This window comes from Pocillopora damicornis, chromosome 13 (assembly GCF_964200805.1).
Source record: "Pocillopora damicornis chromosome 13, jaPocDami1.2, whole genome shotgun sequence".
In the NCBI taxonomy this organism is placed as follows: Eukaryota; Metazoa; Cnidaria; class Anthozoa; order Scleractinia; family Pocilloporidae; genus Pocillopora; species Pocillopora damicornis.
This window is the reverse complement of record NC_142682.1, coordinates 19058721-19086422: the sequence shown is the minus strand read 5'-3', so window position 1 is coordinate 19086422 and position 27702 is coordinate 19058721. Positions and strand designations below refer to the sequence as shown.

Genomic DNA, 27702 nt, shown 5'->3' with positions numbered 1-27702 from the left:
GGTTCCTAGCATAACTTACTCTGATTCACACAACGCGTGACGCGTTCGTGAATTAATCGTTGGCTCTTTCTCGAGACGTGACCTTGGGTTGCCTGTGACAAGACAATTGCGTAAACAATACTTAACATAATAACATTATACACAAAAAACACGGGATTTTAGATCATGTATTTATTAAAAAGAATATCCATACAACTACAATGAAAACAAACATAAGATTCAACTTTCTGATCGTGAAATTAATACCATTCGCACTGTTATCGTAGCTACGTTCCCTGGCATCAAGTGAATCCAGCATGGCGTCTTTCTTCACAAGCAGTTTGCATCCATTTGAATTTTGTTCTTCAGTCTCACGGTAGTAGTGTTGTTCAATAGATTGCATAGAGTATATGCAGTTTGGTTTCAGATTTTGCTTTTCACAACGAGTTTACGTTTTCAACTAAGACATTGGCATACTTGGCATACAAGACATACAAGGCATTCAATGCTTTCATGGCTTTCAAGCGTTCGCGATTCGGTCCGTTCCAAAATTACCGCTAAATAACATCTTTTTGTGTGGATTGGCCGCGAACAATACGACTTCTGTATGCGTCTATAAGTATTTTGAGCGTTTGCGCCATAATGCTCCAGATGATCGTAATCCAAACTCGTTGAAATACAAAACGACTGACAAAAGAGTTTTATGGGCAAAAATCTCGTGTTTCGAGACGACAAACCTCGTGTCTCGAGACGACAAAAAAACAAAGGCATTTTATGACTGGGCTACCACAGGTATCCCAGTAATAAACGATCAACAACACTGGAACAAACCCTCTCAGCACCTTCTCGCTGGACGAAATGGAGACAAAAGTAGCTAATTTACCACTTATGGATATGACAAGGGCAAAGACTGATCGTGAAGCGTTTGCCAAAGATCTTGTTAAAGTCATGAGTACGATTGGCTTCCTTCTTCTCGAGAATGTCGAGGGAGTCGATCCCGATGGTCTGATGGGGGCGTGCAAGTGGTTCTTTACCCAACCGCTGGAAAAAAAATTTGAGGTAACAAGGAAGAGGTGGAATAAAAGCTGCAAGAACGTGTACAGGGGATATTTTCCGACCGGAGAAGACCCTAACAATTCGAGTCATAAAGAAGCTTTCGAATGCGGCGTTACGCTTCCGCTAGACGATCCCGACGTATTGAATGGTAACAGGCTGTATGAAAACCCCCAGTGGCCGATCGAAGAAGGCATTCCGTTCAAGGAAATTGTAACAACTTATTTCAAAGCGATGCACCGAGCAGCTGTAGACTTGATCCGTCTCCTGGCTCTTGGTTTGGGTTTTGATGAGCACTGTTTTGATGATATGATCGTAAAGAAGCCGTTGTCAACTCTCAGACTTCTGCACTATCCCCCTCGCGGAGGTATGCCTAGGTAGAGACCAAAATGTTGGCTAGACGGTTTTAACCCTTTAACTTCCGTGAGAGAGCACGACAGGTTTTTTTACCCCAGAATATCAATACAATATCAAGCAGACTAGTCTTCTTAACCAGAAGTGTCAAGTCTTTCCAGTAGAACACAAGTATCATATCTTTTCATATCTTTAAAGATGGAAGTGTCTAAAGACAAGGAGTTCATTTTTTCAAGCAAATAGCTCAGAAGAAAAGGTTTTCCAGGTCTAGGTTTTCAAGCTTGGTTACTTATTAGGAAGGCAGGGTTTCTGATTTTGCCTTTTATTAAAACATTGGGCTGTACATTTGAACACAACTTTGGTCCCAGGGGGCAGGAATCTGAACAAACTAATCTTCAGAAGTTCAACTGCCCTGGAAAGGTTGCCAGGAGGGGGAGATTTTGAGGCTTCAAAACACATGATTTTTTAATGGATGCCTATGGGAAGGGGGGGTACCATTTTTGGCAGATGAGGGATCGTTTTTATCTTATATAACACAAATCGGTACAATAGTTGTGGTCACACTACAGACTTTAATTATGGAGAAATAAGTATTTGGTAACTTATGATGCTTAATTGATGTTCAAGGACATGCCATTAGTTAGGGTGCACAGAGCACTAGGTACTCCTTTGCTACCATACATTTTTGACTCCATCCCACCACTCATTTAGTGTGTTAATTCCAAATATTAATAGCAATAATTTTCTTTCTCTAGATGCCATTCCCAACACCTGCATATCAAGTGATGGTAAGATTTTGACATGCGATGATCACCACGACACAGGTTTGATAACTCTTTTGGAAACATTTAACAATGGAGGCTTAGAGGTCATTGGGGAAGATGGTGAGTGGAAGGCAGTTGAGCCCAGACCTGGAACTCTGGTTGTTAATATTGGAGATCTTCTGGTCCAGTTTTGTGGAGGTCATCTAAAGGCTACACGTCATCGTGTTGTGGATATTGGAGTTGACCGATACTCTGTGCCTTTTTTTATGGAACCCAGTTACCACACTGACATAAACAGGTCTCCAGTTCTTAAGCCTCCCCCTGAGGGTACCCCTGTGCAAAAATATGGTCATTGGATGATTGAAACCATCAAACGCAAGAAGTTCATTGAATATGAAGGGTTGGATACCTCATTTAATTGGCATGAAATATAATTAACTGTCATGATTGTGCCCTGGCTAAGGATATTTAGAGACATTTGTATCACTGCATAATGTCAAGGAAGCATTTACAATGTTCATAAATTCAAACATTGATTTCATTTAATTAGAATGCATTTCATAATAATACTACATGGGAAATTAATTTTTTAAATTATTTGGTTCAGAAACTCATTACTAAGCGCAAAAATGTGGTACATGAACTAACTAGGATAGAGTCCAGGAATGAGGTTTGATCGCATGAAAATAGACATTTTCTTGTTTCAGTGTAAGAGTATGAATAAGAGAGGATGATGAATCATGGTTATGACTACATTTCTATTCAAGCGTAATGAGTTATATGCCAGTTGATTATGCAATTAAGCTCAAACCACATTTCTTTACCTATATGCCAAAAGTTTTGACTGTTTTGAGTACAGGGAAAAAAAATCCAATGCACTCTGTCTGGAATTTTTTTTATAGGAACTGCATGATGTGCTCCCCAGCATCTATCACAAATTAGTGGTCAAAAATCTAAGAATTTCAAAATGTTTCCAATTTAAATAATATTTTATACCAGAACCTTTAATGTGATGATTGTAAGGCATACAGAAAATTCATGACAGTGTAATTTAGTGTTTAATTTGTTTGTAAAGCACTGTCTGTAGACTTATCACAACAACTGAGTGAGTAGCAAATTACAATGATCATTTTTTCAAAATCTCCTGGAATTCCCAATGTAACCATCCACTAGTATATGAAATATATGAACTTGTAAGTCTGGTATTCATTCCTTCTCTTCTGAGGAAGAACAGCCAGGGTTCATTTCCCTATCAGCTGCTGGCTATGGAGCCCAGATTTGGTCATCCCTTTTGGAGAGGAGAAAAAAACATTAATGAAGAAGTATTTTGTATCTTTTCTTATGACCATGTCTGTTTGTGTTTGATTTATAGAAGCAGAGAATCTTGCATGTAAAAGAGGCATGGATGCCCATCAACACACTTTGAATATTAAATGATACCTACAATGAAGGATGATATAGGCCGGACTCAAAATTTTCTTAGACAAATGATTCAGTAGGGGAAGAGTTGGCAAAGAAGCTGTTGCTGTGTCGGTAGAGGGGTATAACGAGATAATTTGGTTTTATCAACTGAGGTGATAATGTCAGTTGGCCAAGGTGAAGAGTTTCCAAAGCTGACAAAGGGCCAACGCGCAAATCGTCAGCTTTAGAGCGTTATAGAGTGTTAAAGCGTATCAGCTGGGTTGATAATGTAAATTGGCTACTATAAAGAGTCTCTAAAAGCTGATTTTTCGAGCTTTAACCATTCGCTTACCCCCTTTAACGTAGCCAGTTACCCTGCTAAATATTCGTTCTTTCCGTGTTTCCCCTTGTCTCATTCTGCTTTTTTCTTTGGTGTCGGGAATTGTTCATGTTAGTCATGTAAGCAGAAGAGCAAACGTTTCATCATCATGATATACACCTATATGCCTACAATGGAGGAATAATTCAGGGGATCTTGATTTTGTTGAAGAGTTACGTTACCTCTTATGCCGTGGATGTTACTGGCTCTGTTCAAACGTCAGTGTCTATGAATTAAAATAATTTGTTAAGAAGGGTATGTTAGAAATACCAAGAGAAGAAGCATGATCGATCACTAAAAGGGGGTTGCGATCTAAGGCCATCTCTAAGCCGTTTTATATCCGGCGGAAGACTGAAGGAGCTTCACTGGAGTTCTGTATGATTGCGCATGACCAAAGGTACGCTCTTTCTATTAATATCCTATTGATCCCCTAATCATTTCCGGGTGCGATTATGGCTCAACGATAGTGAGCTGGACTTCGGATCTAAAGGAACCGGGTTCGAGCCCATCCGGTAATTGCCAAAAGTGGATGATCACAGGATTGTTCCTGGATCCTCCTCTTTTTTTTACAGTTGTATCATTTTCCTTTCCTCTAGATGTTTTATTCCGGTTTGCCCATCGTGCGTCCAGATAGCCTACTCAAAATTCTGTGTAAGCGTTGTTTCCAGCATCGATTCCGGTCTCCAAGATAGAATACTATTACCTCGTACACTCAAATTATTCAGTGCCAGCTTTCACTTTAAAATCAGATGCAACAAGAGAAGCCAACAATTTCAGACACTCTCTGAAGTTTATTTTTCTTTTTGCATGTAACAGAGACTTCTACTTTGAAAATGAGGCATAAACTTCAGGCTAAGAATCCCTACATCAGGAACAGCATCTTTTTTAAATAAAATTTACAACTTTCCTGACCTGATGTTTTAGTTTAAAGGCTCATCAAATGGCCAAGAGAAGCTTTCTTAACCCTTCAAAATGGCTCCCCTCATCTCAGAAAATTCCCTAATTGTTCAAGTCGTCTAAAAAAATCTCGAGACGGTCGGTTACATTTTATAGAGACGCTGTACTGACTATCATGAGCGAGTAAGGACCCGGGCGATCGTAACTTAATTGTTTTCCATTTTGACCGATCATGAACTCGTATCGAGTGCAATAAATGCAAAGAAACGAGGAGATATCAACTATAGATATTCTCTTGAAAGAAATATATCCCGGCGCAGATCAATCAAACTGTTATCAGGGCTTCCAGTGGTATTTCTACTGAAGTAAGCTGGAAACAAGATTTAAATACTTGTACCAAATATCATAACATCTTTCTTGCGTCAGAAACTGAATGTCTTAATTTTTGTGTATATACAATCAGCAATGTTAACAATCGTTCCATTGTGTTTCTACAGGAGTGCAGGCTTTGTGAGTTCGACATTACAAACGCGGTCAAGAGCTGGCTCGGTGGTTCGTGCAACCAATAAGCTGAACCCTAGAGGGGGCATTCGTTTTGCTGGAAATGCCTATCCTAATGTAAAAAAAGCATACACTCGTCATCTTCCTTTGATTCTACTGACTGACAAGCAAGCTGTCACGCTTTGCTACTCCTTATGAAGCAGAGAGTAGGGGTAGAGTTTAGTGTCTTGAAAGAGAATTTTGTATCAGCATTTTGAGAATTTAATTGAAATGAGTATGAGGACATAAAACTGTTGGCGTTGTCTCTTGAAAGGAGGGGCTTGTCATGAACGCAAAATAACAAATGACAAATTTACAACTCACATTGAGAGCCTCACTGTAAACCGGCCGCCCTGGCGACAGCTAGGCCAGTTTGTTTCGCTCGTTAATAATTATTATTATCATTAATTCTGGCTCGTCCAACTCTTAGATTTCATCATTTTATGCTGCTCTAGATCATCATTTTCAAGACTTTTTTTCGGTTTTGATGCAAATTATGGCCTTTTTCTCGGTATTTGATCAAGAGGCTCTAATGCCCCACTGTCTGAGTCTGTTCCACACTTGTTACTCATGTGCTATAATCCGGCCATGATCACGTGCTCCAGCAAATGACAACTTCCCTTCCTTCTGAAACCACAAGACATAAACACGAACTTGCCCTATGATCAATAACAGACCATTGAAACTGAATTAAAAAAGGAAAAAGCTGGAACCAATACAGAAAAATGTGTTTGCAAAACCAGTATTACGGGAAGCAGTTTTAACCTTGCTCCCTTCTTTTCAACATTTTCAGTGTTTTGTCCACCAGTTCCCTGTCATATGGTTATTCAAAATTAAAGAACACCGATCGAGACTCGAGAGAAACAAATGAAGAGATTAAATATCTTAGACAATCACACCCAATTACGTTACGGTGTGGTAGAATTGTATCTAAATTTACTCTGCCATTTGATCCAATTTTCCTTGCATAGTGCATGTGCTGTTGGTTGGAGAAAAATAAATCTCCATCGACACAATGGAAATAAAATTTCGTCGTAACACCGAATAAGTGCGTATGTTTATCGCTGATGACTGACGCCCAGATAAAAATATGACAATTTTGTGACACAGCCAAGTGCTCCAGCTAGCGCCATTAACTTTCACAAAACGACTAGATTACGAAATACATTTATTCCAATTCGTATAAGTACACAACAAATGCATGATTCTTTGGCTAACTACAGACCTCACTCAGTTGTTTAAAAGGCATTATTTGAAACGCAAAAGGTGCGTTTTTTTTTAGTAATTGTTGACATGAGACGAACAAAATCTATGAGGGTTATGAATAAAGCTCTGAAAATTGCATATCTAAATTACACCTCGGTCTGAATACCTCAATAAAGTTAAATGTAAAGTTAATCGACGCATTTGTGATATTTTTTAGCCTTCATGGGCCGTTTGAAGCGTCTTTTTACGAAACTACATGTGGTCGGAGGCCGTCGACAGAAGAAAGTGAGACCCAGATACATAAACGCCGGTCACAAAACTGCTGATCGGATCCTTTTTATGCCAACCTGTTTAAATGCCAAACTAAATAGCTAGCTAAGACAATAATAATTTGTTTAAAAAGGCGTTAATTGAAACGTAGAATGGTTGATCGCTTGAAGTGGGATAAAAATAAACCATCCTCGCGGCGTTTTAGTAAAGAGACGCCATGTTTGATCTTATTTCACATTCCGTGCTCGTTGTTTTTCTTTATTCAAATCTTTATATCCTTTGTAAATGAATGATAATCAGCGCTCTAGCAATTTGCCCAATGCAAATATTACTAAAGCCCACATGAGTACATCAAATCGTGAACGGAGCAAATAAACAATGATTAATTGATTGATTTAAATCATCAAAGCAGATCGCTTGAAACAGCTATGATATAGACTAGGCTCGTCGGTCAAGCGGATCGCACGTATATTATTAAGAGTCGAAATCATTCCCTTCTTCCTTATGTGCCGAGAAAGAGGTTAATTCAGAAGGTCAGATAGGGTAAACTGTATTACTTTCCATGAATGGAAAATGAAACTTATCTGAGCTTTTTAATAAAGAAGGAGAACGGAAATCCCAAAATCGTGATGCCTTCTCCCTGACTGAGGTCTATCCATTAAGGGCCACATTTGGCAGCGCCTCTAAAGGTGAAAGTGAAAATTCAGGATGTGGTTAAATCCTGAGCATGCAGGCAAAATTCAGAGACTAAGAAGAAAAGGAAAAAGAAAGAAGCAAAGAAAGGGAGAGACCGAAAAGAAGTGAGAAAAAATATGGGCTTTTATCAGATACGTTATAGCTTGACCTCTTTTTTGTACTCGGTGGTTTCTTGTAAACGTGCTCAGCCATCGATAGCGGATCGTTCTTTTCTCTAATTCTCCAGCCACTGTCATTTCCTCTATAATTTTACTTCCTGTTGCATTGGTGTATGTTTCCATTGACTTGGATCAATGATTCTTTCTTAACAGATAATGAAAATAACAAAATTTTTTCAACGGGAAAAGCACTTACAGATCACCAAACCGCTAAACTAAATTTTTTATTTTCAACTGATCATCTGAATCGTTTTGATATATGGTCGCACTCCTAAAAACATGCAGAGAAGGACGAAAAAAAAAAGTGAAGTGGTTCGGAGTGATCGGATAGGATCGAATTTTGATCACCCCGATATTCGGTTTCGTTAGTGATCGTAATTGTCCCCATCAAATTGAGACAATTTCGGACCGTTATAAAATTTATATGGAAAAAAGCCTACTGTCCATTCAACAAAATAAACTCTTTGTTTTATTGGTTCACTGAAACTAAGAATGGGTTTCACTCTAACTTCTCGTGAACCCATTTCGAGCGATGAAAATGAAATGTTATAATTTAAAAAAGATCAGTTTTACGTTATTTAAATATTTATTAGTTGTGTTATTTGTACTAAATTCTGTTGACAAATTGGAATATTTACTCAAATAAACTTCTATTAGGGCTCCTCGAAATGTCTGTTTCGTTAATGTTCGCTGAATACCAGATTTAAACATTATACCAAATATATCAGTTCAAGAAATTTCTTTTACTTTGGAAATTCAATAGTCTCAGTCCTTTCTTTTTTCTTATATAAACCATCATTTAATCGAATCACTTGAAAATTTAAAATTTCAATCAATTTTTGAAAGTTTATTAGAAATTATAAGGTTAACTTTCGTCACGAACAATGCGATGACATCAATGCTTTTATTGTTCACCATTCATTTCCGTTTCGCAACATATTTATTTTCAAAAACTCTTGTCTTAATGGACTGTCGTGGAAACGTCACCATGTGACAGTGACATGTCTTTTATTTTTGCTCGTGACTTATGAAAGATAAATTATTGTCTTTTGTTATTTTCAACAGATCATCTTGTTTCATCGACACAGGAAGGCAGCTGGCATGTCATTAACTTTGTTTATATTTATTTTATTTGCCTTCAAGATCTTTTAATTTACTTTGCAACCAATGACAGCTGGAGAACCAAGGCTAGAATAAGCATCTCTTTGATAGAAAAAACAAACTTGTCAGGGTCCCAGCTCTTTTGACTTTGTAAACATTACGTGCAAAGCTTCCGTGATGGCTGTGAATTGCGTGTTTCCTAATTCCTTTCATCGACAGCACATCCTGCGCACGGGTTACTTAACGCTTAGTATTCCTTGCGTATTACTTCTCTCTGACATGGAGAACTAAGCTAAGAAGTGATAAAACCATAGGGGATCCAAAATCTTCAATGAGAACTTTCCACGTACTTGTGAAATGTCATTAATTTTTTATGCTAATGTATTTCTCACTTGTCACGTGACTCAACAAGCACCTGTACTCAGATCCCATGAGGCCAATTTGCGCAAGTTTGGTTTGTGTATGAGAATTCCACGGTAAAGTTAGGACTTCGAACCGCAGCCATGGCGGCCGCACTCGGAGTCATTTTATTTGCTTACATATGCCTAGTCTTTCTCGTTACACATAGGATATGTATGATGCAGTGCAATCCAATGTCTAGACCTGGTAAGTGGCGTAAAGTAAAGGAATAGAGGCTGTGTTGACGTTTGGTAGGATTCGTTTGTTCTCGTCGCTCTATCGTGACAACGGTAGAGTTTTACAAGTTTATGGCCAAATTATGATTGGAGTTCGTGGTTTGTAAGTCAAATACGTCTACCTGGAATATTTTTAGGTATATACCAAGGAGATATGGGCGATATGCGGTTCTCTGGGAGCCACGTACAGGTAAGCGTTCGCTGTCAAAAAGTGAAAGGTGTGATGAGCTGACGATGTTTAATGCTAAGAACTACTAGAAACTCCGAAAGATGGTCTTATCATTCTAACGTAAGTCCCACCAAAAAGTTGCTCACTAAAACAGAAACCGAGATAATTTACAGCGAACCGTTTGCATCGAGTTTTCACTGCTTTACTGAGGATGAACTTAGCTTGAACTTGATTATGGTGATGATGGTGCACTCATGTTTGAGGTCTGTCAAATTTCAGTCGTGGTTTGCACTTGGTGTAGAACCAGTAATTTTTTTTTTGTGCTCTTCGCAGGGTGATGGCTCACACCACCACAGAAGGTAGGAATATTCACTAAGACATGATCTGCAGTTTAGAACACGTGTTCATCTCGATTTTTTTTGTCGCGATAAGGGTGGAAAGATCGTAGAACCAACACCCCCAGGTACTGTTAAAAGTATCTCAGTCGCCCACGTAACACGAGGCCTCCTCCAGTTATTTTAGGATCAGTTTGCCTATTGTTTTGGTGTTTAACTAAGCAGCGAAGATGTTTACTGGGTTTATTAGGACTGCGTTCGTTCATTCCATCGCTATAATGTGCTTGTGCAAGTAAGGCTCTTGATTCGTGTTGTTGGTTTGGCAGGTTATTTAATCGACGTGACAGTATATTATCACTGCCATTACCGTTCATACACTGGGGTATAATTCTGTACTCATTCTCGATAATTTGTTTAAACAGTGATCCATTTTTTTAGAGTTTGCATCGGGGTTATTTAGACATTATTCGAGCATGATCTCCCCAAAAAATGAGTTTTAAAACGCCTTTGTTTCCGTATGAACTGGGTGATGGTTCAGTATTTGGTATTGTATCTGTCATACTGTTCCGCTATCTTGTACCGTTGTTCCTAGAGTTATTTCTCACTGTGAATTTGCTCGATTATTTCTACCGATGTAAAATACTCAGGAATATATCTAGGCGATTCGGGATGACTTTAAATCGAACAGCATGAACATAAATAGGGCAGAAACCCTTGTAGTACTTTGAGGTCAAATCTTGATATATCGCAAGTTCGCCAACAATGCACGGAAGTTTGTGAAAAATCTCTGTAATTGACTAAAAGCTGGTTGAACCATTAACTTTAAGATATGTATTCCCACAACTTCTCAGTGTTAATTTGAGCTGTAGGAATCCCTCCGTTGGCAATAAAATGGTAAATATGTTCACTTATTGTTATGACTGAATATTTCATATATTAATCTGTTGTGTTGCTTGATTCTTTATTTCAGAGAACAGCCCAATATTAGGCATATTCGCTTCGAGCCATCATACTTAGATTTTTATGAACAGTAAGTTCTTCTGTTAACAATTATTTTAAATTTCCAATAGTATTTTTTGAATAAACGTTGTGAAAATGAAACTGTATAACTATATGTCACACACTTGGCATGTGATAGATTTGACAGCTCACACCTATTTAAATTCCACTGTACGTAAATAATATGCAGCGAGAATGCCCATCTCGTTACTGAAACTTTGAACTTTGAATCTTAGTGCAATCTCAAATTTTCTTGGTCTGAAAGTGTATGAAAAATCAATTCTATGAATGTCAATGTCTTATCTATGTTATTTGCTCCTGGTCTTTGGGCATTTAAATAGTATGATCTGGTCTGAATGTGTTTATTATTATTTGTATTGAAGAAAAGTTGGTTCTCTTTGAATATTTAATGAATTTAATTTAATTGCATCAGCAATATCTAAGATATATATTTTTTTTTCAATCTTAACTTCACCGAGTAACGGGCTAACAAACATGTGGCAAGAACTATGTTAAAGGAATTACACCTCTTTTTTTTTTTTCCTGAGTCAAGAGTGTTATCTGTATATTGCTCTTTTCTGTTGAGTGTACCAATAATTATTGTAGAGTTGACAACCAGTATTGAAGAAAACTATGCCATGATGAAATTTGTGCTTTAATATTTTACTTTCTAAAGTTACTTAAGGCTTCTACAATGTATCAATGAAGTTGTTCACAAAACTGTCTGAAAGACTTGTTTGGCATGATGAGTCAGAATCATACAAAACAATGGGGTTGTGCCTAAGCAGAATCTTAGTACTGAAGACAACTGATTTTTGGTTTTAGTGGTGAATTAAATTATATACATACATACATATATATATATTGGTACTTTTATGAAAGCTTGGTGAGATATCTGGGTCAAGAGCCCTTAGGCACCCCGTTGTATCTTCTATGAGCACAGCATTTAAATTTATGGTTGCTGTTTTTTTAACTGAAATTTGGAGATTTTAGAGTCTGCAGTCTAAAAGATGAAATCCTACTTTGGTATGTTTGTCTCACAGGTGTGAGAGAAGAAACTAGTCATCATGATGATAGCTTGCAATCTCCTATTTACACCCAATATAGTGTAATTAAGGCTTGTTTGGTTTCTGGAGAGGCCTTAACTCGTTTATGTAATCTGTCATTTCAGATCAGTGGGTATGCCAAGTATACGAACAGTATCTGTTATAAACCCGCACACAGAGCAGAATCTTCAACTGCAATCTATATCTGGTAGCACTTCACATTTTCATGCTTCCTTTTTTCAATCAAAAGTAAGTTATTACTAAATCTAGACACCATAGTTATTGCATTATTGCAAAAACCTGCTCATAAATTTCTCAAAGTTTGTTTTAAACAATGCTGTTGTTTTTTATTTTCCCTTCAGGTAGTTTACCCTTTAGGAAATACCACATTTGAAATAGTGTTTCTAGCAAGACTAGTTGGAAATGTAGAAAACACTTTATTTATTCACACCTCCAAAGGAGTTTATCCTTATCAGGTATTATACCCTATATATTGGTTATTCACATCAGTAATCCTTAATAAGTAACCATAGTTATGACAGTCTCAAAAGTTATGGAAGGTCCCTACTGGTAGCTTTTCAAGGGATTTTTACTAAGATCCTTGAAAAGCCTGGCCTCTATTCATCAAAGAACTTAGGTTCGATGTTACTGCTTGGGGAAGAAAATCCTTCATATCTAAGAGCCAAGTTGGGTGGTGTTCTGAGCAATAATCATGATTTATTTCCATAACAACAAACATCTGTCTGGGATGAGCATTAAGTGGGTCTCTCAAGTCTTGCTGTAATCCTCATTACATTGAAATCCTTTGAAAACATTGATTACAATGGAAGTTTGGTTTAATAAATAAGTTTATGCATATATTTTTTGTAATGTGCTCATTTACTATTATTTCAGGTATTTGGTGTGGGACTTCCAAATCCATACAGATTGCGTCCTTTCCTAGGAGCAAGAGTTCCATTAAATTATAGTTTTTCTACAATTATTAATATGCATAATCCATACGACTCACCTTTACAGGTAACTACATGTAGAGTCTGGCAGTTTTATGTTTAATGAAGTTAGTTTGAGCAACAATGAACACACTGGAAAAGTTTGTAAATCACTTGCCTCCAGCCTATGATTTACAACTTTTCCTGTGTTCTCCCAACATCCCATGTGGGTTAGTACAGCTATTGCTTTAACAAACAACTTCAATTTTCTATGGGTTTACCAGTGGAATAAATGATAAGTTTTTGATCAATTAACCCTTTAACTCCCAAGATCTCATGAGTAATTCTCCTTACTGTCTGTTATATGGTTCTTCTGAAGTTAGTTTGGAGAATTTGGTATTGAATCAACTAATAATTCCCTTATTCATATTTTTCTTTATTCTCGTCACTTGTCTACTTGATATTGTATTGATATTGTACAGAGAAATTCTGTCTTGGTCACTCATGGGAGTAAAAGGGTTAGGGTGCTAGCAGTTTCTCAGTTATTTTATAAACAGGTGTATACTTCCTTAAAATTTGAGTACATCAGGAATGAAATATACAAAGATTAGGAAAATTATTTTATAAGGTCTCCTTTTTTTATGGGGAACTTCCTTATTTTGGAGGTGACTAGATTTTTTTTGGTCACTGTGTGGAAAATGAGAAATTTATTAAAAATCTGCCCTAGGTATATCCTTGTTGCATGTAAATGGGTTTGGGTTTTGGGTTTTTAAGTCAGGAGCCTGATATGTGACCAATGGACAAAACTTCTTGTTAGTTATATTCAAAAATTAGTATTTATTTATTCATTTTTTATTACTTTATCCTCTTCCATTGTATTGTTTGTCATAGGTAATAGAGATGTACTCTAGTGGTGGTGATTTGCATTTAGAACTTCCTTCTGGTTTGGAGGAAGCACCACAAAAACACTGGGTATGTGTGATAACCTGCTTCACTTCTGCTGGGATTTTATAAAATGTTGGTTTTCTTTTCATATAATTAAGATGAGTCCATCTGACAGTATTGAGTACATTTTCCTAAAGAACATTGTGATCATGTGTCTTCCTATAGGAAATTCCACCCTACGAAACTAAAGCACTTATGCGAGTTAGCTTTGTTGGAAGAGTAGCTTCAAATCACACAGCATTTATTCGTATTAAAGCAAGTCAACCAGCACCTATTCAGGAGCTTCTAATTTTACCTGTAGAAGTAGAAGTTACATCAGGTACAACATTATCTATGTCTTCTTAAAATATTGATGAGAATCTTGGGTTCTTTTATATATATATAGATGAATGTGGGGGTAGAGTCTACCTTGGCATAAAGTGCTCAATGCTGTGGTAGCAGAGATAAGTATACATAAGTTAAAGAATTAAAGAGGACGCATCGATTCTCTGTGACTCTAAGTTTCATGCCTAAGTGCTTGTCAGACAGGAAGTTCTGTCTGACAAGTGCTTAGGCACAAAACTCATAGTCGCAGAGAATCAATGCTTCCTCTTTAATTCTTTAACTTATGTATATATATATAGTTACCAAATGGTAGCTTTCACTTTTAACTCTTTCACTCTCTGGATCTAATTGACATTGTGTGTTGTTGATAAACATTACTCATTATTTCAACTCTGAAAATTTGGTGTTTTATCAAGCATCCCCAGCTGATATTCATTCTCTTCTCATCGCCCATCTGCTTTAAAACATGTTTGTATAGTAAGGAGAATTTACAACCCCTGCCTTGGACAGAAGTTAGTACTTACGGACAATTTTTTCTCCTACAGCTCCTGGCTTGTTCTCCTCCACTGACATGTTAGACTTTGGAACTCTTAGAACAATGGGTAAGTCAGTGTTTGATACTTGGTGAATGCATTTTTTACTATCATGTGTGTAACTGTTAAAAGAAAGAAAATAGACTGGAAAAAATTTACTTGCATGTAGCTCAAACAAAATCTCTCAAAACTGATTTTTTTTTTAGAACAATTAAGTGTTGGGGGGACTGAAAGGTCTCTCAGTGAGATCAATGAGATAGTATTTCTTCATAAGTGGTGACATGAAGTGATTTCTTTTTTTTCACAGATGAGCCTAAAAGTATTGGATTGTATCTTTTAAATGCTGGTCACAAGCAAGTTCATATATCGGTATTAAAGCAGCTTTTACTATCATTTGTTTAATTAAGCAAATTCAAATACTTTAGTCCTTGCCATATTCTTTGTCTTAATAATTTTTATCCTTTTTTCAGGCAATATCTGTAGAACCAACAAACAGTGCACTGTCCATAAATTTCACTGTAAGTACTGACCGGTCATGACCTTTTGTCAAAAAGTCCTAAGCAAAAAGTTAACAATATTTGCTAATAATTTGGTTTATTAACTGGGTTAATGATGTAAACTGGCCTCAGTAAAGCAAAAGATATCTTCTGAGCCTTAGATATTAATGAGCAGTAAATTGAGTCAAGCACCAACACTTTTATCCTGAATTATTTTCCTCATGATCAGTTTATGTAGACTATGCTGTAACTCTAATGTAGTAAGGAGATTGTTGGTTCATAGAGTCGTTTTTTTTGATACTTAGCCCATACTCTTGAAGCCAGGATCAAAATACATCAAAGTCGCAACTGCAACTTATTCTGGTAAGATAGCAACAATTTAAAATTAGTCATTGAGTGCATGCTTCATTGATTATCCCGAGTATATTGTTATTGCTTGTAAAGGATAAGTTATTTTGGAAAGTTTATACAACTAGCTGAATTTAAAATAAGCTGCGAGCTATCCTTAATGCTTACAAATAAAGGTCTTAATGCAGTAGGCAATGCAAATTCATTTTTAACATTATTTTATTTTCTTATAACAGCTTTCCATGTCAAAAGGAGTAGACAAACAACCGGAAAGGTTATTATAAAAACAAACAGCAAAATCTCTCCTAGATTAGAGATCCCTTATCAAGTTAATATACTTCAAGGGTAAGTTGAAAAAGTTATGTTGAAATATAGCAGTGAACTCTTACCTGCCTATATGGGATTTTAAGACTTAAGCCAGTGAAGAGGTGATGAAATTTTATAGAACCCTATCAGCTAGGTGTTATCTGCAACTAAATGTTTTCAGGTTGAATTGAAAATTATTTATTATATCTTCAATTGTTAAATCAGTGAAGCATGTTTTGTTGCTTTAGGTTTACAGAAAAATGTAGTTTAGAAAAATTGACTAATGGAGGGCTGAACAATGAAATTTTGAGGTGTTCCAACTGATTTGAGTCCTAAACCTTTCATAATTGATGCCTTTAAAAATAGAAATATTCCATATATGTTTTAGTTGTCTACCTTGCCTTCATGCAATGGTGGCCTCCCAGAAACTTTGCCTTTCATACTAAAACATATTTTAATGTGCTTTTATTGCTCTCTATGTTTAATTTCAGGACCATAGCATATTCTGTTAGCAAGACAAGATTCTTTGTAGGGAAACCTCCTTTTGATCCAGTTTCAAGGGAACTCCCAATCACAAACACATTTAGTTTTACAATGGTTATTTATGATGCAGCCTTTCCTGCCGAGATGGAAAATATATTTTCTGTAAGTTTAAGTATCCTTTTGTTTTCACAAAGAAATGTACAAAATCAACAGAAATAATTTGTTTAACATATAAAAATATATTTTTCATACAGATTATAAATTTTACCAAGCCAGCCATGATACCACCACAAAGCACAGTGACACCATTCTATGTCCAGTTCCTTGCCAATGGCTCCGATATGGCTTTTTCTACTATTCTTAGAGTGTACACAAATGCTTCTATTTTTACTGTACCCATTCACTGTTATGATGGCAAGCTCAAGGTCAGTAGAGTTTGTGGTTAGTTTCTTACAAATAAATACTTTTCCTTGGGTTTCATATAGAAATCACCACTAGCTGCAATACCAGTAATATGTACATTTAGATTAAAAACTGAATTTACTGATTTGAAAGGAGTTTGTGTTAATCTAATCCTTGCTTATATATATGGACAGATAGATAATTAGACAGGTGTAAAATCAGTGACTGACTGAATGACTGATGGACTGACAGACAGACTAACTGTCAGACTGACTAACTGACTGAAAGATTGACATACTGAGCAACAGACTAACTGGCATACTGACTGACTGACTGACCAACTGACTGACATACAGAAAGACTGATAGACAAATGGATGTAGAGGAGAGAAAGACCGATATAAAGATGGATAGTCATTTAGTCAGACAGGCAGGCAGGCAGGCCAACAGACAATCCAGAATGGAGAGATAAGCAGATAGTCTGGTTCACTGAAAACTGGATAGCCTGTTCATCAGAGGCAATCATGTGATTTGTCCCTGTCATTACAAAAGAGATTACAGATCACCAAGAACATAAGTATTCTAGTTTTCCTGAAGTTTTGACATTTGCTTGGTCTTTCTGTTGCAGTATGGTGTAGATGGCTTGGAGGAAGATGTAGTTGATTATGGCACTGTAGGAACTGGGGAGAATAGAACAAAACTCCTCAAAATCATCAACAATAATCCAATAGAGGTATAACAGGACTGAGAACTTATCTTCTACCAATAATATCTTAAATGTGACCATTGCAAGGTTCAACACTGTGTCCCTCGTATGGCCTCTCTCCAACCCAGGCTATTATTGTGTCATTCAGCATAAGAAATCTGTGGTTAACCCTCTACTCCTTAATGTCAGTATGAATATTCTCCATCCTACTCCTGAGACATTTCCAAGGGTTCTGAAAAGGAGAATTTGTTCAACAATCACAAGTTTCTTTGGTTGGTGATCATCTCCATTATTCTCATGACCTTAATGTTTGATTCAAGTGTGATTTTGTTAGGAGAAATTTGATGTTAGTCACTTGTGGGAGTTAAAGGGTTAAAACCACTGGGAAATATCTACATTGTAAGGGTAATTAAAATTTGTTTCTATTTTCCTTAGGTCACTATTTACAGAATAGAATGTAATATCCAGTTTGCAAGATTAAAACTATTAGCAATCAAATCTAGTAATGACAGCAAGTTATTTAAAGGGAATCAAAGCTTATCAAATACAATGGATCAGCCTGCCAATGGAGAGGCAGAGGATGGCAAGGTAAAAAGAGCAGAATGTCTTTTTTTGTCACCATGGCTAACTGCATAAGGATTTCAAAAGTGATATTCATGGTTGTATTACTTTCACTTTTTCTTGATTTCAGGTGCACATTAAACCTGGCTTTGTGGCATATTTTAGTGTAGAGGCTGCTGTACCCAAGAGAGAGGGACAGTATATTGGAGAAATAGAAATGGAAACAGATTATGAGGTGAGAGGATCACTTGTTAAACCCCTTAAATGTAATTTTTTAAATTTAGATTACACTGCCTTTCTTAGAATGTTGAGTAAGAAATGACATCCTGTTTTCAACTTTACAGACATTACACATTCCTCTTCACTTAAAGTCAATGGATGGAAAAATAGTTTCTGCTCCAGCATCTGTAATTTTTCAGCCTGGTTTTCCAGTGAGTAACAAGCTTTTTGTTGTGCACCAAAACAGAAATTAAAGCAGTTTTAGATAGTGGCAGTTTTTATCAGTGATTGGTAATTAGCTAGCTTGCCACTTGTCAGCAACAAGATTCTAAGTGGAAAATACAGTTAATTTTGATTGAGCATGGTGACACCAAAACCAATTAAATTACTACTGTAAATCAGAAGAAAAATGCCACAAGGAATTGCATAAATCAAAATAAAAACATGCTAAAGGAACTGCAAATGGACAAACCATGGTTGCTGATTTTTTGTTTGTTTGTTTTTTCTCTGGGTCTTTGAGCCATGGCACAAGTTGATAGGTCAATCATGGAGCAGAGATGAGCCAGAACATTTCAATCCTGTTTACTTTCAAGGTTTCGGGTTTCTGTTTTTCTGAGTTCTAAACCTATCGCATATTCTTGTTTTTCAGGGTCAAATTGTAAATTACACTCTCACTCTGCTTAGTTCATTTTCCAATACCTTGAAGCTAGAATCTGTGAAGCCTCATCTTTTTAGTGATCAATTTTCATTCGAGCCTGTGACTTCTGAGGTTCAATTACTTCCCAATGAGAGAGTTGAGGTTAGTATATTTTCTGTATAAGATAATATAATTTATTATATCAAAGGCACAGAAATCTATAGAGGCACAAATTTTTAATGAAGACAGCAGCTATTTAAAAAGTTGAGGATGTGCATTTGGTAGATTTGTGTTGGTTTTGTCGTTAGTTGCCTTAGTGAAAATTACCCACTTTTTCTCAGGTTGGACAGTTATATTATGATCCTTCAAAAGGCTGTAAAAACCTCTGCCACACTGGAATACACTCAAGTAAGACATAAAATGACTTTTCTTTGCCTCCAAGGTTTAATTTCCTTGATTAAAAAAGCATTTTTTCTCTGGGAAATGCGACAAAGAAGTAAAGAGCATGGCGCTTTGTCTCAAGATGTGGTAAAAATGAAACTTTTAGAATCTCCCAACTAGCGCTATCAGTCGTAAGTTAGGATCAGTAAAATTAATCCTTATATTGCTTTTAGTAGAGTCTGAAAGGTGTTGTTTGTTATGCAGGTGAACAGTGGTTATCGAGTTTTTCGTTACCCTCCAACGTTGGGGAAATTGACAGTCAGCTCATAGAGAAGAACCAAAAGTTGTTCTCTTCGTTAGAACGGTCAGGAAAGACTAGGCAAGTCTCTCTACTTTTGGCTTACGGTGTTACATTCTTTTTTGTTTATATATATCTTTGTGTTTCCGTGTTTTGGGTTTGAATTTTTTTTAGATTTTTTCTTCTTAGAGACCCTTTGCTCGCGGTAACAGACTAGAGCACAATTTCTAATATTATATCTTGCTCTCTTGCCTTTGTTTTTGCAGATTAAATTTATCATTCATAATAGATACAGATGTTGTTAAGGGATTCCAAATCCCAGCACAAGCCAGTCTTTCATGGCCGTCGTTTTCATCAGACAAACCAGTCAAGTTTCCTCTAACACACCTTGGTAACGTCTCAGTCAAATTCTTCACGCTGGAGAATCCAGCAGATGTTCCTGTCTTGGCACAGATTGTGCCTTTTTCGCTTTATCCGCAAGGTGTATGGGATATTTTAACTGATAGGTAAATGACAAAATGATACAATATTATAGATCTTTTTTGCCATTTTTTTTTAATGAAGAAGTGTCGAAAGTTATTTATGTTTGTATTGGTTTCTCGTCATGATGATCTCTGATTGGTTGAAACGATAATTTGCAACATCCCTCCAAACCAATTACACGGGAAGGTAAAAGGTCGTGTTGGTCACACACAGTTCCCCGCGCTCGAGGCCGGTTTTCTTTGCGAGTACTTTTAGTTTCTCCATAACGTAACAAATTGATCTTTGTTTCGATTGGTCGTTGAGACCAATTATCATGTCTCGATATTCGCTGAGGTTGTGGAGAAAAACTATTTTAAAGAGATTACAGGGGATATTACCAACGGATTTTTCCCTATATTTCTCTTGAGCGATGACACAAAAACGGACGGCGTTAAGTTGAAAATTAGCGCTTCAGTTTAGTTAGCACCATACGCTGGGAAACCTTCGGGGTGATTGCACCAAGATATGTTGTAATCTCCCACCAATCAGAGCGCGGGCATCTCTGGAATCGTTTCAACAATTTATAAGTAAGTCTGATAGTCCGGGTGAGGATATTATCGAAAAGGAGTCTTCTCGGTGACAGTGGCGACGTTTCTACCAACTGAGAGGGTGTCATCGTACGTATTATTGGCTGTTAGGCGAAAACTGATTTGTTGGTATAGCTGTGGTGTTACTGAAATTCATTTAGTGCTAGTAGTAAGGGGTAGACTGTGATTTACGCAACTGCAATCACATCCTTTTTTTTTTTCCTTGTTTATTCATAGGTTTGATACAGAAACATATGGATTTGATCCAGATGAAACGACCTTCTCTGTGCCCTCACATGAGGTATACTTCTTTCTGTCTCTGTCATTTAACACGTAGAGGCCATTTGTAAGGAATGAATCAGCTTTTTCGAAACTTTAACTCTGTCATGGCTAAAACTAGAGTATCACCTTTACTAGAAGACGAGTTAAAATTTACGGCCTGTTTTTAGGACTACTTGTCAACTCTGGGAAGTGAAATAGCTCACGCGTCCGGTACGTTGTTGACTATTCTCAAGCCCCGCGCGGTCGTCAGGATTCCAGTGCTGTTTCAACCCAAAGATGAACGACTCAAAACATCTGTGGTCCTCATCAGGTAGACACCACCCTTTTTCTTTAATTGCTGAGACGCAAGACCCAGCTTCATTAGCGATTTATTTAAATTGAAACCTATTATTTCAAATTATTGTTGCGAAAGATGCAAAAAGATTCTTCTTCGGGAAGTAGAGATGGCATAGTGGTGTGATAACTCACCTCCATCGCTGTTTCCCGGTGTCTGTTCGTAAATTTGGTGTCGCATTTGGGTCGAGTTTGTAATTGATTGATTTTCGCCTATTCCTCGACGGTTTTTTTTTCTGTGGGTTTTCGGCTCTTTTTTCCGTCCACGAGAAACAGCTTTTCAAATTCTAATTCGATCTTGAAATAGTGAACGAGAAGCCGCCTTATTAATATATCACTCTTATATATTTCGCCCGTTGTAAGACAGGTCGCACTCGACAACCATCTTCATTGAATAATGACTTGCTTCTTTTATTACTTGCATAAACCAGAGGTAGTCGAGGGGACCACTTTGATCCTCTACTTACGCTGCACAAAATTATTGTCGTATACTAGAGGTCATTTTATCCATTTTGTGAATTTATGATTTATTGTTTATCTATGTTTGTTACTTATTTATTTACGGATGTTTCTAGGAACAATCTTACAGTTTTGGATGGAATAGTGGTTCAAGGTCAAGGAGCCCGGGGAGAGTTCACTTTGAATGGCAAGAGGCCTGGGTCCCAAAGCACTCTGTTGTTTGAAATTAAGCCGAGTCAGTTGACAGATTGTCATAGTAAGTCACTTTGTACTGTTAACACGTCCACAGGCAGTTTTGCCCGCAAGGCAGTCTCTTGTATTTCCTTTCAGAAAGCGCGATAAGCGTGAGTCGGGGCCCAAGACCTTCGGTAGTCTTCCCTATTTACATTTAAGAATTTTGATATAGAAACTTTGAAAGTAACAAAAAAACGAGGAACGAAACGGAACAAGCAGGTTTTTGAGCAAAGAGCCACACAAATATTCTTAAGATTTCGCGAGGAAACTTTGTTCACTGCCTAGGAATCTGATTGCAAATTTATGAAATAGATCTGTTTCTTATATCAGAAGCTGCTCCTCGAACCCGATCCCTGCAGCCTTTATCAGTAATGAAGACAGTTACAGCAACAAATCCTGGTCAGCTCTCCATGTTCATCAGTTCACTCAGTATCAATGGCTACGAGTGTGAAGGATACGGTTTTAAAATCATGAACTGCAAGTCATTCATCCTTAAACCAAACACATCACGCAAGATTGAAATCACGTAAGCAATGATCATTTTTTTGGACGCGAAATTATGCAAGTTTTTGACAGAAAGCAAACCGTCAGGTGCACAATAAAACTTGTTTTGTTTACCAAAGATAATAGAAACCTGGTTATACTGCCTTACATAAGACTGATTAAGTCTCTTTGTACAGCTTATTTCGGTAGTGAACACAAGAAGGCAGTCATGTTATGAAGTTAGTTAAAAAAATATTGTAGACGAGAAAAAAGCAACTTAGTTTGCTGATCTAGCGGAGCCATCTCCCCCTATCTGTTTCGTGTTTCAGCTACATCCATTTGAAATGGTTGTAAAAAGGGAGATCTCTATTCAAGAAAGAGCAATTTTGTTTTTCAGGTTTACGCCAGATTTTTCAATGTCGAGAGTAACTCGGAAATTAGAAGTGAAAACCACCGTCGGTCCAGTAATGGAATTCACTCTGGTTGCGACAATTCCTACTCACCTCCTTCCTCTGTGTTCTTCGGCTTTGGGCCGCAATTCCTGGGAACCTGTAGTCCAAATCGTGGCTGTTGTCCTCATGGGTGTGGTCTTCTTAGCTGTCATGATTGCCGCTTACGCTGAGGCGCGCAGGCTCGTGTTCCTCTCGCATCCTGAAATGCAACTACTGCAGATGAAACAAGAAGAGCGAGGGCCGATATTTGATTTGAATGCCATCGCTGGAGTTAAGAAGAACAAGTGAGTTAAGGTCATCTTTGTTATGTTAATGAGAGCCTTCTCTGATCTTTACCCACAGAATTGGACTCTCATTACAATTTAAATAGACATGAAAATATACGGGTAATGAGATTACAAATTTGATTCTGACATACATGTGGAAAGAGGTTGTTTTGCACTACCTAAAATGAACAAGAATTGGAGATTTCCAAGATATGCGATGTTTGACCATCTATTTTGGCGATTATTAAAAGGCGATCGGAAAACGTGACGATTTTTGTGAGTTGTTTTTATCTTTCCGGTACTCGCGGACAGCGATGTTCTACACAGTTAAGATTTCGTTAAAATACGAACGAAAAAATGCCAAATCCCTAAAAAATATCAAATACCTTATTACGATAAAATCTTATAACTCGCCTTGTGTCCGCAGAATTCCAGCCAGAGAGGAACAATCAGTGAGTCAAAAGAGGACCAGACGTGATCAGCAGCGAGAAAGCAGAGAAACAACACCTGTGTCAAGTGAGAGGCCATCTAGTTGTGACAGCGTGACAACCAGCTTGGCGAATACTTTACCAACTAATAACAATATCAAAACTGTTACAGCCAGTACGTCACGGCAAGAGAATAACGGAATGAGAAATAGAAATACGAGGACTGAAGTTGCAGCGGTGAAAATCCAGCCGAATGCGACAGAAAACGCGGATACTCGTGCCATCAAGGCATCTAGTCTTCCTCTAGAAATCAAAACGTGTTCTGTGGGAAAAGACAATAAACCTAAAGGTACTGTGGATAATCGAGGAAAGGGTTTGGCAGAAACGGTGGCAAATATAACGCGGAAGGTCGTTGAACCGAAGAAATCCGAACAGAGAGTATGCGAGGAAAATCGGAAAACAGAACCAAAGAGTAAATCAATTCCTGAAGGTTTCAATGATGAAATTATCAGTGTGGTAATCCCTAACAAATGCGAATCAGCGCCCAAAAGAGACTCTAAGGAGTCGAAAGGAAAGCAGAAACGAAAAACCAAACCTGTCAGCAAGAAAGAGGGAAAAGAAAAGAGGGTAAAGGCAAAGGAAAATGCTGCAGCCAAAGGGAAGGAAGATGAAGGTGTGTTGTCAGATGATAGCTGCAGTGATGGCTCTTCAGACAAGTCTGTACCTGAGGTTAAAATACAACAGCCTTCAAACGACATCAACAGAACACGGAATGGTAATCTGCCGCCGGACACACAACTGAAAGAACAACAGCAAAACAATTCCAAGCAGCCGAACCATACAGGTGAATCATTCCAAGACACCTCAAGGGACAGAGCGAAGGGACGTAAAAACCAAGTTACTCCGGAAAATGCAAATAGTAAGGGCAAGAAAGAAACACAACTAGCGACTGGAACTGCTCGACCTAAGGTCCTGGAGGTTCAAGGGAAGAGTCAGTGCAACGCACACAGCAGTAAGATCCAGAGTAATACATGCAGTCCTGTCAGTCCAACATCTCCCCACGCCATCGCCGCTGCAGTCGTTTCAGCACTCAATAAGAACATGCAGGCATCCTCTAAAGAGAATAACTATGACGAGCAGGAGCCAAACAAGAGGAAGGCGTACACCAAAACGTCTACCCTATCATCAAGTTTGTCGGATTCTCCACCTCCAACCTCTCCAACCCTGTTGAGCGGAAGCAGCCGGAGCAGCAGCTACAGCAGCATTGTCAGCAGTGATAGTTCAAACGGTATGGAGCAAGTGAAGTCCTCAGTGTTGAAAGGAAACAAGTCACGTGTCAAAAGTACCAAATCAGCTTCTTTGGAGGCTGGTGTCGGTCCACCGTGGTCTTCGACAGGTATGATTAACTGTCTAGCTCGAGTTTGAAGAGTTTTTCTTCACCAAAAAAGTTATTTGAATTCTGCGAATCAGCTTCATTGTGTTACCACAAGGTGATTTGATCGATTGTGAGATTTCAGTATCTTTGATATTATCAACTCCGTGGGTTCCCAGCAAAATTTGGTTAGATGGTTACTATGACAGGAAGTAAAACCTCCAGGGACCAAATTTGAAGTAAATAGCTTCACTTTGATTTACCAGTGTTAACATCCTCACCTTATTTAACTGGTCATACTGTTTGTTTCTCTTATAACTAATTTGCAGGCTCCAGAAAGTCTAGCAAATCTGGCGAAGACCTTGGCTTGTCCGGTCTGAGGCGAAACCCTTGGTCCACGTCTGTTGATTCACATTTGACTCCGCGTGGCCCGGTCGGAGAGAGACCTGACAGGATGGCACCATCCTCGCACTTCATGCCTCAACACAGGCCATCTCTTTTGGATAGTCAGTCATATAATCGAAGAGGTTTAAAGAAACAAGCATCTGTTGGAGAAGAGAAGGCTCGTCCGTTGGACCTAGGTGATTTTGGACTGTCCGATAACAGTGCCACACGCAATCGAGGCCTCCCTGCCGAACATCGTCCCTATTGGAACAGTAGTGAGCAATGCTACCACAACCGCGACAGTCTCTTCAGCTCTAGCTCTCGTTCTTCAGAGGACCAGTTTCCTGGAAAGAGCTCCCGACTGTCCAACAACTGGGTAAACTTCCTAGATGCTAGCAATACCAACAGCGGCGTAGTGTCCAGTAATAAGACCATGGCTGAGATATGGGATGTAGGCAACTCCCCTCAAAACAGTGATGGATGGTCCGTATACAGGCCACCAACCTCGTCTCCCGGGCAGCCTCTAAGCTCTGAAGCAGACGCTGTGGATGCGTTATTTAGTCATATGCCAAACTGGTCTGGCGAAGGAGCTGTCGTGGGACCAGAGTCACCGTTCAGCACCCAGGAAGTTACTTGGACTCCACCGCCTGACGTCTCTTCCATCTGGAGCGGTGGATACCTTGGATCAGCTTCTACTGCAGAGTCCTTGCCTACTTCAACTGCGGTTTCTTTCGCCTCCTACTCAGTGCAGCTACAGTCCAACCAAGATTCAACACCAACTTTTGATCCTTTGGGTTCTCTTGGAGGCGGCATCTGGGACCCCAGTAGCAAAGCTTCAACTTGGTCCTCCACATCAGAATGATTGAACGCCATTCGTAAGAGTCTCCTTTGCAACGATTTAAAGAATATGTTGATTTGACTTTGTCACGTTAAACTCCTTTTGTTTCCTAAGGAATCTTTTTTGTCAAAAGTTTTCAGAGGTTGAATTTTCAGGATTTGTTTCTTTCCTGTTAAAAGCAGCTGCGTCACAGTTTTTGTATCTTGTAAACTTTATCCTAAATTTTTCCAGTTCGTCTTTTGGAATCGGTTTAAGTCAAGTACCTTCGTGCTTTCTTATTTCCTCTGTTGTGTTTTATCTCACCGAATTAATATTTTTGTAGCTTCCTTCAAGTTGAAGGTAGTTCCATATGTTTCGAAAAATGATTCAAAAATCTTGACGCGGCTGTTTGAGATCTACTTCGACATTTTCCTCTACTTAAACAGACGTCATTTCTTTTCTGTTATTTTTAAATATCTTCCCGTTCCGTTTGTCTGAAATTAGGGATTTTCGAAGGCGTTTCTAAACACTTTAGAGTAATTTCTTCTTTTCTTCAAACTGTTAGGGTTTATCTTTAAAGTAACTTACTTTGACTCATATTGAGAAATTGAATTTCACGAACAGACAGAAAAAGGAGGAATAAGGCAAAGGATAAGATCTCGTTTTTCTATTGGTTGGCGTTTTTTGATTCTGAGGTGATTATCACTGGCGAGGAGCCCTTACACTTGGTACATGTTTCGTCCACTTAAGTTCCTTAGAGGGGTGTTGTGGTAACGATTGGGAATCCTTTCTTTTTTTTCCTGGATGATCTGCATGGCTGTTGACAAAGTGATAGGTGGATAGGGTGTACGCGTTTGATTTTATCACATAAAATAGTTGGTGTCCTGGCGCTTTCCAACGGGTTTCCAGGTTGCTCCAAAGTGTCCCTGTGTGTTTCAAAACGGGGTGTGCCACCGACAGAGTTTTCCGGCTGGCGTAAGTTGTATGCGGGTTCATTAGCTTGTAACTGTTGGGTACAGGAAAATGATGCTGGCTTCATTTGTTCATCATTTCGTCCACCGAAAAGTGAGCAGTTCAAAAAACGTTTATTACATCTCAAGTCAGTTGCATTTCTATGCTTATTCCGAACCAGCGTAACCCGAGTACCAGGCCTTCCTCTTCTCTGCCTGTTTGGGTTGGCGAAGAGGAAGCCTGGTGACTCAGGTTTGTGACGGCGCGCGAATATGCCTGCCACAGTCTTAATAAGACCGCTGTACTGTTATTTATAAGAAGACCCCGTTATTTATTGTTTTCCAGACATTTTGATATTAAAAAAGAGTAAATGTGAGTGCAAAGTGAGTTATTTGGGTCGTTTTTACGCTGTCATCATTTTGTACTGTAGAGGATTTTATAAGAATTATTGCTAAATAAAGTTTTGTACGATCAGAGGTTAACAATTCGTCTGTTTTCTGTATTTTTACCCTTGTCCTATTTTTCTCCTTCTTCGAAAACTTAACTAAACATGCCTGAGTTACATACGGGGAGCCTTTGATTATAATGAGAATTTAATTAAACGGAACATTAATTAAGTTAACTCATGAGAATAGTACTCTG

General features: G+C 38.1%; 2 protein-coding genes across 4 annotated transcripts; both read left to right on the top strand.

The window, feature by feature from the left end:
* The first annotated feature begins 155 nt into the window (after window positions 1–155).
* On the top strand, window positions 156–3611 carry LOC113681890 (uncharacterized). The gene is made up of 2 exons (XM_027199022.2): window positions 156–1399; window positions 2142–3611. Exons 1-2 carry the CDS (start codon window positions 838–840, stop codon window positions 2582–2584), a joined length of 1005 nt encoding a protein of 334 aa, XP_027054823.2. The 5' UTR covers window positions 156–837; the 3' UTR covers window positions 2585–3611.
* A 5608-nt stretch (window positions 3612–9219) lies between these two features.
* Window positions 9220–27542, top strand: LOC113681851 (transmembrane protein 131). 3 transcript variants are annotated; one of them, XM_089192189.1, is made up of 31 exons: window positions 9220–9404; window positions 9571–9623; window positions 9936–9961; window positions 10908–10967; window positions 12108–12231; window positions 12345–12458; window positions 12877–12999; window positions 13803–13883; window positions 14022–14175; window positions 14726–14782; window positions 15021–15082; window positions 15184–15231; window positions 15516–15573; window positions 15795–15903; window positions 16356–16509; window positions 16602–16772; window positions 17377–17481; window positions 17890–18042; window positions 18146–18250; window positions 18360–18446; window positions 18884–19033; window positions 19213–19279; window positions 19517–19631; window positions 19817–20056; window positions 20837–20900; window positions 21049–21191; window positions 21790–21929; window positions 22241–22433; window positions 22788–23126; window positions 23536–24932; window positions 25238–27542. In XM_089192189.1, the coding sequence occupies exons 1-31, from the start codon at window positions 9302–9304 to the stop codon at window positions 26152–26154; spliced, it is 5712 nt and encodes a 1903-aa protein (XP_089048315.1). In that variant the 5' UTR covers window positions 9220–9301; the 3' UTR covers window positions 26155–27542. The 3 variants fall into 3 exon arrangements, with proteins under 3 accessions (XP_089048315.1, XP_027054776.2, XP_027054778.2); XM_027198975.2 differs by having other exon boundaries at window positions 9221–9404; window positions 22238–22433; XM_027198977.2 differs by lacking the exons at window positions 9220–9404; window positions 9571–9623; window positions 9936–9961 and adding an exon at window positions 10065–10229 and having other exon boundaries at window positions 22238–22433.
* Window positions 27543–27702: the final 160 nt, after the last annotated feature.

What these genes read in the sequence shown, in the direction of transcription:
- LOC113681890 (XM_027199022.2), top strand. Translation starts at nt 838, where the DNA reads ATGGAGACAAAAGTAGCTAATTTACCACTTATGGATATGACAAGGGCA. An exon ending in GCACTATCCCCCTCGCGGAG is followed by an intron (nt 1,400 to 2,141) that starts GTATGCCTAGGT and finishes TTCTTTCTCTAG; the next exon opens with ATGCCATTCCCAACACCTGC.
- LOC113681851 (XM_027198975.2), top strand. Translation starts at nt 9,302, where the DNA reads ATGGCGGCCGCACTCGGAGTCATTTTATTTGCTTACATATGCCTAGTC. An exon ending in ACAAGCAAGTTCATATATCG is followed by an intron (nt 15,083 to 15,183) that starts GTATTAAAGCAG and finishes TCCTTTTTTCAG; the next exon opens with GCAATATCTGTAGAACCAAC. An exon ending in CGCAACTGCAACTTATTCTG is followed by an intron (nt 15,574 to 15,794) that starts GTAAGATAGCAA and finishes TTCTTATAACAG; the next exon opens with CTTTCCATGTCAAAAGGAGT.